The 11,654-nt window shown below is 39.7% G+C and overlaps 1 protein-coding gene across 1 annotated transcript in view; it reads right to left on the bottom strand.

Annotated features, from left to right (window-relative positions):
* BLTP2 (bridge-like lipid transfer protein family member 2) overlaps positions 1-11,654 on the bottom strand; it is a 258,947-nt gene that overhangs the window by 222,543 nt on the left and 24,750 nt on the right. Inside the window, 3 exon segments of the mRNA XM_053706196.1 lie at positions 241-308; positions 2,317-2,441; positions 2,549-2,657. Coding sequence (XP_053562171.1) covers positions 241-308; positions 2,317-2,441; positions 2,549-2,657 — 302 coding nt within the window.

Genomic DNA, 11,654 nt, shown 5'->3' with positions numbered 1-11,654 from the left:
TATTCAGCTTTGATATTAATGAGTTTTTTGGGTTCATTGAGAACATGGTTGTTGTTCAATAATAAAATTAATCCTCAAAAATACAACTTGCCTAATAATTCTGCACTCCCTGTATATATATATATATATATATATATATATATATATATATATATATATATATATATATATATATCTCAAATGGCTGCTCAGTTAAGCATATTTTAAGCACTGTTTAGTTTGCACACATTTACTACTCACCTGTACAGATGCTCTCAAGTGATTTAAACAGATGATTCTCTGTCGGCTTTGAGACAGCAGCAGACCATCTAATGAGTAAAAAAGAAAATGGGAAGCTAAAGGTATTAACTTACACATTCATTATCTTGTCCATGTATTGCTCTATTGTCTCTGTTTGTCATAGGAGCTATTTTAAGTATCCCCTATTATATGATCTTTGCCAACTGCTTTGGTGCTATAGTTGTTTACAGCAGTCATGTACTTCAGGTAATGAAGCCAGGTCTGATGCTAAATGCTTAAAGTTTTAGACGTTACTCCAGGAAGTCACATTTAAAAGGGATGAAGATTAATAATATATATTTCTTCTAGAGCGCACCACACATATTTGAACGTAAAGAACTGCAATTGTTTCTTTTATTTTTTTTATCTTTGAACTAATATCTCATCAGCAACCACCTTACGGGGTGCATTATTGCTACAGCAGTTTTTAGTGGTTTATCTGGCTTAAAGAGACAGTCTACAATATAAATTTTATTGTTTTAAAAGATGCAGAATCCTTTTATTACCCATTCCCCAGTTTTGCATAACCAGCACAGTTATATTAATATACTTTTTACCTCTGTGATTACCTTGTATCTAAGAACCTTCTGACAGCCCCTTGATCATATGACTGTGACTGTTTATTATCTATTGACTTGCATTTAGCATTGTGTTGTGCTAAATCTTAAATAACTTTCTGTGCCTGAACACAGTGTTATCTATTCGGTCCACATGAACTATTAAGTCTCTTGTGAAAAGCAATTTAAAAAGCATGTGATAAGAGGCAGTCCTCAAGGGCTTAGAAATTAGCATATGAGCCTACCTAGGTTAAGTTTAAACTAAGAATACCAAGAGAAAAAAGCAAATTTGATGATAAAAGTAAATTGAAAAGTTGATTAAAATTACATGTCCTATCTGAATAAAGTTTAATTTTGACTAGACTGTCCCTTTAATAACATAATACTCAGATCAGTAAAGGAGCTCATTTTTATCAGGTCCTAAATGGCCACAACAAAGGAGATAAGATAAGCGTAATCAAAAACGTCTTTAAAGGAATGTGTTCTTGGTGGCTGCAAACTGGTGCCTGCCAACTGTATTAATAGAACACCATTAAAATGCTTTTAAAATCCGTATGCAGATCCTCAGCAAGCCGCAATGCAGTTCTTGACTGCACGTATATTTGTATGCATATTCAAGTGATGGTAACGTTCATGCTTCCTCAATACTTCTTTAGATTACTGATGTCCAATAGATTAAAGTCTTTAAGTTTATTTTAAAAATAACTCCTTAACATTATAAACTTATATTTTATAAAACCCTGCTCACCGTGCCTACTGTGCCTTTCCTTCACCCCCATTCCGTATATAGAGAGTGTGTGATGTAGAGAGCAGTCCCACTAGCTCTCTACGTAGGCATCCAAGCACGTTCCTGAGGATGTAAAGTGTGCGCATGTGCAAACCTCCTCTATTTACGTAGAACTGGGATTATATAGAGCTGGGATTCCTCTTGATGCCTATTGCACATGCTTCAAACATGAACACACACGGAGTCGGCTAGGCAGATCAGTGGGTTGCACATGCACAATACATCAGAGGGGCGTGTTGGATACAGTGCAGGACGCCAAAAGGGCCGCATTACTATTGGTTGTCAAGCGAAACGTCACCAACCAAAAACAAAAACTTCAGATACGGCAGAAGAAACACAAATACGGAAAAGCAGTGAACAGCTGTGATATCTACATTAGCAAGCGCTTAAAAAAAATTGATGAATAAAACTTAACCTTATTTAATAACACTCAGCAGGTTTTGAAAGTTGACCATCACTTTAAAAAAACAACTTTAATGTCCTTTAAGTTTAATAAAATGTGTTTCAACACTATACTAAGCACTGATGTCCTTTGTCAAATTAAATTACCTCTCACTTAAAGGGCCATTATAGCAGCAGTTTTCACTGCAGCTTCCGAGAGGAACTTTAAACACATAGATTTGCAGTGTCGCTAGTGATAAAATGAAATGCTCCGACAAATAAGCTTGTAATGGCCCCTCAAATTTAGCCTACCTTCCACCAAAAGTTCAGAGCTAATCTGCGGCAATTCCGATGTGCCAATAAACTTGCGCAGAGGCAGCTGATCTTCCTCACGTGCATAAGAGTAATGAAGACGTTTCAAGGTCCAGTTTAGATGTCTGGGAAAAAACAAGTTAATCAATATCAGAGAAAATGTAAAAAAACTAAATCAGGTGTCAAGCAATCATTCAGTTTTTAGACAAACATTCCCTTAACATTCTCTTACCTCTGCTGACTGTTCATGGACAAAACCACAGTGATGTTGTCAAAGCCCACATCCACCTTGCAAGGTAAACGTTCTATCAGGGAAAGCCACTTTGGAGATGAAATATGTTCTGTAATTATGTAGACAATATGAGCCAAAATAACAATAAATATATGCAATCACCTATTATATTTGTAATGCACCATTAGTAGCACAGTTTGCTAAAACAGTTTATGGGAAACTTACTTTGTGATATTTTTTTATATAATCTGCCACTTAAAGCAGGGAGTTAAAAAAACAAAACAAACCTATATTAACAACGGGAGACAGAATATTAAATAACCAGATTGATACGGACAATTACTAAGTAAAGAGTATAACAAAGTTTTCTCCAGGTAATTTTCCATATCAGTGATAACCAACCATTGTAGCTTTATGACACCCTAGTTTTTTAATGATCAAAAAATTTTTATTGAAAAGAATATTATCAGTACATAAGTAAAACAGTAAGCAAATAACGTCTTATGGTAATGGCAATATCCTTACTATAGAAATATAATGGAAACAAAAAGTCTCTTTGTTTCATCTTTTGATCTTCCCAAGAAAAGTCTCTTTATTTCTCACTAGTTGATAAGCCTGCCCGGAGGGCAGTCTATGTGTTAAAAATGTAAATAAAAAATACAGAAAAAAATAAACAAAGCTATCCAAAATAATAAAATTGAACCTAAACTAATACCCATATAAAAATAAAAAATCCCCCCCAAAATAAAAACACCCCCTAATCTAATACTAAACTACCAATAGCCCTTAAAAGGGCTTTTTCTAGGGCATTGTCCTAAAGAAATCTGCTCTTTTACATTAAAAATTAAAGTCCCCCCTAACAGTAAACCCCCCCCCACCCACTAAACCCCCCAAAATAAAAAGAACCTAACACTAATAAACCTAAACTACCCATTGCCCCTAAAGGGGCATTTGTATGGGCATTGCCCTTAAAAGGGCATTCATCTCTTTTTTACTGCCCTTAAAAGAGCATTCAGCTCTTTTTTAAAATTGCCCAACAGTTTCAAAAGTCCGGCGGAGAAAGTCTTCTTCCAGGCGGGTACATCTTCATCCACAGCGTAGGCGGCACAGAGCGGAAGTCCGCAGCGGTCTTCCCAGATGTGGCGATCCTCGGCGGTGGACATCTGTGGTGGCGTCGGCGGTCCTCGGCGGCATGGAGGCTTCACCATCAATTTGGGGTACCTTGCATTCCTATTGGCTGAATTTTTCAAAACAGCCAATAGGAAATAGGATTAGAGCTACTGAAATCCTATTGGCTCTTCAAATCAGCCAATAAGATTTCAGTATCTCTCATCCTATTGGTTGAAAATTTCAGCCAATAGGAATGCAAGGTACCCCAATAAATATGGGATACCTTGAATTCAATCTTCAGTGTGCGGCGGAAGATCGCATGAAGAGGAACCTCCACGCCTTCGCAGAGGACCGCCGCTGAGGATCGCCACATCTGGGAAGACTGCTCTGGACCTCTGCTCCGTACCGCCTTCGCTCCGCTCACATCTGGGAAGACCGCCGCATCTGAGAAGACCACTCTGGATCTCCGCTCCGCGCCTTCTTCGCTATGGATGAAGATGATGGACCCGCCTGGAAGAAGACCTTCTTGCCGGACTTCTGAAACTGTGAGTACCTATTTGGGGCTTTAGTGTTAGGTTTTTTTTTTGTTTTTTTTTTTTTTTGGGGGGGGTTGTTTCTTAGATTAGGGTTTATTGGGAAATTTACAAAGAGCAGTGAAAAAGAGCTGAATGCCCTTTTAAGGGCAATGCCCATACAAATGCCCCTTTAGGGGCAATGGGTAGTTTAGGTTTATTAGTGTTATTTTTATTTTGGGGGGTTTGATGGGTGGAGGGTTTTACTGTTAGGGGGGACTTTGTTTATTTTTAATGTAAAAGAGCTAATTTCTTTAGGGCAATGCCGTACAAAAAGCCCCCCAGTGTTTTTATTTTGGGGGAGCTTTTTTATTTTCATAGGGATTAGGTTTAATTTTTTTATTTTGGATAGTGTTGTTTATTATTTTTTGTAATGTTAGCCTTTTTTTATTTTCTGTAATTTTAGATTAATGTAATGCAATTTTTTATTTTAATTGTAATGTAGTATTTTATTTATGTAATTAAGGGGTTTATTTAGGGGGGGTTAGGTTAGGGGGCTTAGTCATTAAATTATTTTGCGTTGTGTGGGGTTGGCAGGTTTGGAGTTAATAGGTAAATAAGGTTTAATGCGTTGTGGGGGGTTGGCGGATTAGGGGTTAATAGATGTATTAGGTAGTTTGCGATGTTGTGGTTGGCAGATTTAGAGGATAATAATTTTCATGGGTATTTTTTTATTTTTTCTTAATACTTCGTACGGGCGGTTAGTGTTTTTTTTTATTACTTATTGCGGACGGTTAGGTTTTTGTTTTTTTTAATACTTATTGCAGGCGGTTGTTTTTTGTTTTGTTTTTTAATGCTCCGTTTGCCTTCGCTGCATCCCGGTGGATTCTGAAAATGGCAGGGTGGTGAAAGAATCCAGCTTCGGTGGATTCTTTCACCACCCTGCCATTTTTAGGAATCCACCTGGATGCAGCTTCAATGCATCCAGGTGAATTCTTTTGGCTGCCTCGCGCTGCCAACATTCCTCTGAGGATGCATGTGCAACTGCCAACAGCCATAGACGCACTACAAACACAATTATAGTATAGATACTGGAGACTTTCTTTTATTAATTTATCATGTTTCAATCTCATTTGCTTCCTTTGAATCTCTCTTCTGAGCTTTATACATAGACAACTGTTCTTTATAGATATTTTCAGAATCAGTAATAACTGTCTTCATATAAAAATATTTCAACCATAAAACCTTTTTCATTTAATATTAAACCAATACACAATAATAATTTTTTGTGATTAGATTTTCCATCTGTTAAATATATGAGTCACGCTCTATATCTGGTCATATTGCTAAATCCTGTCTTTCTTTGTTTTATCTTATTGATAATAAAAAAGATAGAAGAAAATAAACAAGTAGGAGGGAGAAAAAGAAGGGGAGGAGAAAGAGAAAGAGAGAGCAAGAAGGATAAAAGAAAGAAGGTCTGTCCGCAGCTATATCTCTCACAATCTCCATCCTGGTCTTGTGCTTGGCCGCTCTCTCCTGGTTTTAGAAGTCTGCTACCCTTTTTAGATAAAAACAGAATTTATGCTTACCTGATAAATTACTTTCTCCAACGGTGTGTCCGGTCCACGGCGTCATCCTTACTTGTGGGATATTCTCTTCCCCAACAGGAAATGGCAAAGAGTCCCAGCAAAGCTGGTCACATGATCCCTCCTAGGCTCCGCCCACCCCAGTCATTCGACCGACGGACAGGAGGAAATATATATAGGAGAAACCATATGATACCGTGGTGACTGTAGTTAGAGAAAATAATTCATCAGACCTGATTAAAAAACCAGGGCGGGCCGTGGACCGGACACACCGTTGGAGAAAGTAATTTATCAGGTAAGCATAAATTCTGTTTTCTCCAACATTGGTGTGTCCGGTCCACAGCGTCATCCTTACTTGTGGGAACCAATACCAAAGCTTTAGGACACGGATGAAGGGAGGGAGCAAATCAGGTCACCTAAATGGAAGGAACCACAGCTTGCAAAACCTTTCTCCCAAAAATAGCCTCCGAAGAAGCAAAAGTATCAAATTTGTAAAATTTGGCAAAAGTGTGCAGTGAAGACCAAGTCGCTGCCTTACATATCTGGTCAACAGAAGCCTCGTTCTTGAAGGCCCATGTGGAAGCCACAGCCCTAGTGGAGTGAGCTGTGATTCTTTCGGGAGGCTGCCGTCCGGCAGTCTCATAAGCCAATCGGATAATGCTTTTAAGCCAAAAGGAAAGAGAGGTAGAAGTCGCTTTTTGACCTCTCCTTTTACCAGAATAAACAACAAACAAGGAAGATGTTTGTCTGAAATCTTTAGTAGAATCTAGATAGAATTTTAGAGCACGGACTACGTCCAAATTGTGTAACAAACGTTCCTTCTTTGAAACTGGATTCGGACACAAAGAAGGTACAACTATCTCCTGGTTAATATTTTTGTTAGAAACAACTTTCGGAAGAAAACCAGGCTTAGTACGCAAAACCACCTTATCTGCATGGAACACCAGATAGGGCGGAGAACACTGCAGAGCAGATAACTCTGAAACTCTTCTAGCAGAAGAAATTGCAACTAAAAACAAAACTTTCCAAGATAGTAACTTAATATCTATGGAATGTAAAGGTTCAAACGGAACCCCTTGAAGAACTGAAAGAACTAGATTTAGACTCCAGGGAGGAGTCAAAGGTCTGTAAACAGGCTTGATCCTAACCAGAGCCTGAACAAATGTTTGAACATCTGGCACGGCTGCCAGTCTTTTGTGAAGTAAAACAGATAAAGCAGAGATCTGTCCCTTCAGAGAACTTGCAGATAATCCTTTCTCCAAACCTTCTTGTAGAAAGGATAGAATCTTAGGAATTTTTATCTTGTTCCATGGGAATCCTTTGGATTCACACCAACAGATATATTTTTTCCATATTTTATGGTAAATTTTTCTAGTTACAGGCTTTCTAGCCTGAATCAGAGTATCTATTACAGAATCTGAAAACCCACGCTTTGATAAAATCAAGCGTTCAATCTCCAAGCCGTCAGTTGGAGGGAAACCAGATTCGGATGTTCGAATGGACCCTGAACAAGAAGGTCCTGTCTCAAAGGTAGCTTCCATGGTGGAGCCGATGACATATTCACCAGGTCTGCATACCAAGTCCTGCGTGGCCACGCAGGAGCTATCAAGATCACTGAGGCCCTCTCCTGATTGATCCTGGCTACCAGCCTGGGAATGAGAGGAAACGGTGGGAATACATAAGCTAGGTTGAAGGTCCAAGGTGCTACTAGTGCATCTACTAGAATCGCCTTGGGATCCCTGGATCTGGACCCGTAGCAAGGAACCTTGAAGTTCTGACGAGACGCCATCAGATCCATGTCTGGAATGCCCCATAATTGAGTTATTTGGGCAAAGATTTCCGGATGGAGTTCCCACTCCCCCGGATGGAATGTCTGACGACTCAGAAAATCCGCTTCCCAATTTTCCACTCCTGGGATGTGGATCGCAGACAAGTGGCAGGAGTGATCCTCCGCCCATTGAATTATCTTGGTCACTTCTTTCATCGCCAGGGAACTCCTTGTTCCCCCCTGATGATTGATATATGCAACGGTCGTCATGTTGTCTGATTGAAACCTTATGAATTTGGCCTTTGCTAGTTGAGGCCAAGCTCTGAGAGCATTGAATATCGCTCTCAGTTCCAGAATGTTTATCGGGAGAAGAGACTCTTCCCGAGACCATAGACCCTGAGCTTTCAGGGATTCCCAGACCGCGCCCCAGCCCACTAGACTGGCGTCGGTCGTGACCCACTCTGGTCTGCGGAAGCTCATTCCCTGTGACAGATTGTCCAGGGTCAGCCACCAACGGAGTGAATCTCTGGTCTTTTGATCTACTTGAATCATCGGAGACAAGTCTGTATAATCCCCATTCCACTGTCTGAGCATGCACAGTTGTAATGGTCTTAGATGAATTTGTGCAAAAGGAACTATGTCCATTGTTGCAACCATCAATCCTATTACTTCCATGCTCTGCGCTATGGAAGGACGAGGAACAGAATGAAGTACTTGACAAGAGCTTAGAAGTTTTGATTTTCTGACCTCTGTCAGAAAAATCCTCATTTCTAAGGAATCTATTATTGTTCCCAAGAAGGGAACTCTGGTTGACGGGGACAGAGAACTTTTTTCTTTGTTCACCTTCCATCCGTGAGATCTGAGAAAGGCTAGGACGATGTCCGTATGAGCCTTTGCTTTTGACAGGGACGACGCTTGAATTAGGATGTCGTCCAAGTAAGGTACTACTGCAATGCCCCTTGGTCTTAGAACCGCTAGAAGGGACCCTAGTACCTTTGTGAAAATCCTTGGAGCAGTGGCTAATCCGAATGGAAGTGCCACAAACTGGTAATGCTTGTCCAGAAAAGCGAACCTTAGGAACTGATGATGTTCCTTGTGGATAGGAATATGTAGGTACGCATCCTTTAAATCCACGGTAGTCATAAATTGACTTTCCTGGATGGTGGGTAGGATCGTTCGAATAGTTTCCATTTTGAACAATGGTACCCTGAGAAATTTGTTTAGGATCTTCAGATCCAAAATTGGTCTGAATGTTCCCTCTTTTTTGGGAACTATGAACAGATTGGAATAAAATCCAATTCCTTGTTCTCTTATTGGAACTGGATGTATCACTCCCATCTTTAACAGGTCTTCTACACAATGTAAGAATGCCTGTCTCTTTATTTGGTTTGAAGATAAGTGAGACCTGTGGAACCTTCCCCTTGGGGGTAGTTCCTTGAATTCCAGGAGATAACCTTGAGAAACTATTTCTAGCGCCCAAGGATCCTGAACATCTCTTGCCCAAGCCTGAGCAAAGAGAGAGCGTCTGCCCCCCACTAGATCCGGTCCCGGATCGGGGGCTATCCCTTCATGCTGTTTTGGTAGCAGTGGTAGGCTTCTTGGCCTGCTTACCCTTGTTCCAGCCTTGCATTGGTTTCCAGGCTGGTTTGGGTTGTGAAGTATTACCCTCTTGCTTAGAGGATGCAGAATTAGAGGCGGGTCCGTTTCTGCGAAAGGGACGAAAATTAGGCTTATTTTTAGCCTTAAAAGACCTATCCTGTGGGAGGGCGTGGCCCTTTCCCCCAGTGATGTCTGAAATAATTTCTTTCAAATCTGGTCCAAATAATGTTTTACCTTTGAAAGGAATGTTAAGCAATTTTGTCTTGGAAGACACATCCGCTGACCAAGACTTTAGCCAAAGCGCTCTGCGCGCCACGATAGCAAACCCTCAATTTTTCACCGCTAATCTAGCTAATTGCAAAGCGGCATCTAAAACAAAAGAGTTAGCCAATTTAAGTGCTTGAACTCTGTTCATAACCTCCTCATACGAAGATTCTTTACTGAGCGACTTTTCTAGTTCCTCGAACCAGAAACACGCTGCCGTAGTGACAGGAACAATGCATGAAATTGGTTGTAGAAGGTAACCTTGCTGTACAAAAATCTTTTTAAACAAACCCTCTAATTTTTTATCCATAGGATCTTTGAAAGCACAACTATCTTCGATAGGAATAGTAGTGCGTTTGTTTAGAGTAGAAACCGCCCCCTCGACCTTGGGGACTATCTGCCATAAGTCCTTTCTGGGGTCGACTATAGGAAATAATTTCTTAAATATAGGGGGGGGAACAAAAGGTATGCCGGGCTTTTCCCACTCTTTATTTACTATGTCCGCCACCCGCTTGGGTATAGGAAAAGCGTCGGGGGGCACCGGAACCTCTAGGAACTTGTCCATCTTACATAATTTCTCTGGAATGACCAAATTGTTACAATCATCCAGAGTAGATAACACCTCCTTAAGCAGTGTGCGGAGATGTTCTAATTTAAATTTAAATGTCACAACATCAGGTTCAGCTTAATGAGAAATTTTTCCTGAATCTGAGATTTCTCCATCAGACAAAACCTCCCTCATGGCCCCTTGAGATTGGTGTGAGGGTATGTCAGAACAGTTATCATCAGCGCCCTCTTGCTCTTCAGTGTTTAAAACAGAACAATCGCGCTTTCTCTGATAAGTAGGCATTTTGGATAAAAGATTTGCTATGGAGTTATCCATTACAGCCGTTAATTGTTGCATGGTAATAAGTATTGGCGCACTAGATGTACTAGGGGCCTCCTGCGTGGGCAAAACTGGTGTAGACACAGTAGGGGATGATGTAGTATCATGTTTACTCCCCTCATTTGAGGAATCATCTTGGGCAATATCATTATCTGTGGCATTACTGTCCTTACTTTGTTTGGACACTATGGCACAATTATCACATAAATTTAAACACCAAAAAACTCTTAACCATCTCCGTGGAGATGTTGCCTGTGCAACGGCAAAGAGAATGACTGGGGTGGGCGGAGCCTAGGAGGGATCATGTGACCAGCTTTGCTGGGACTCTTTGCCATTTCCTGTTGGGGAAGAGAATATCCCACAAGTAAGGATGACGCCGTGGACCGGACACACCAATGTTGGAGAAATATACCTATCTACTTTTGTTTTTAATTATATATTGAGGCATTCCTATATTGCCTATCATCACAGACATATCAAGCCTCCCAAATATCTAAGAAGTCTTGTCTTTTATCTAACAGATTGGCTGATATCTCAGCCATTTGGTAGTAATTCTTAATCTCATTTAAAATAATATTATAGGTAGTTATACTAGTTTTTAATATTTGTCAATAGATGTTTTAACATCTGTATTATGTTGAACCATTGTTCTGCAGAGTTTGTTATGTTAAGGTCTGTCTCCCATTTAGTCATAAATTGTCATTTTTGTTCTGAAAAGCCTATATTAAACTAAGGGTAAAGGCCTGAAATAGCTCCTTTAATTCGGGTGGCTGTAATACATAATGTTTCTAAACATGTCTTAGTTTTTTTATATTTTTTTAAGAGGTCTCTTGTTTGAGATATTAGCTGTAAATAGTGATACCAGGCATGTGTAGAGCAAGGTGTTTTTTCGCAATATTATCCGCAAGTCAAGTAATTGTTATTCTTGTAAACATCCGCAATTCTATATAATCCCTTATTAGACAAATGTTAGTAATGTCTATCTATAGCAAGTGAAAGATCAACTAATGGAGTTGCTGGGGAACTTCTTTCAATCAAAAGGTAATTTTTTCAGTAACATGTCCCATAAAGTAATAGTGTAGGCTATAATTTTGTATGTGTTCCAGGAAGGGGTCTAGAGTTCTTTTTCGCTTTCTAAATTTACCTAGGCTATATTATCTGTTTTGTTATGCCATAATGTAGTTTGTGCCATTCTTGCTGAGTAGTAGTATGCTTGAATATCAGGAATCCCCATTCCTACTCCTGATCTATGAGTGAGCATTGATTTTTTTATTTATTCTAGCTCTCTACCCTAGTCGCACTTTAAAAATGTGACACCTGATTTATATGCCTGTAATACCCCAAGGACTTAATATTTGTAATAAAATGTTTAAAATGTTGA

The sequence above is a fragment of the Bombina bombina genome, chromosome 3 (assembly GCF_027579735.1).
Source record: "Bombina bombina isolate aBomBom1 chromosome 3, aBomBom1.pri, whole genome shotgun sequence".
Lineage (NCBI taxonomy): Eukaryota > Metazoa > Chordata > Amphibia > Anura > Bombinatoridae > Bombina > Bombina bombina.
This window is presented reverse-complemented; position numbering and strand designations above follow the sequence as displayed.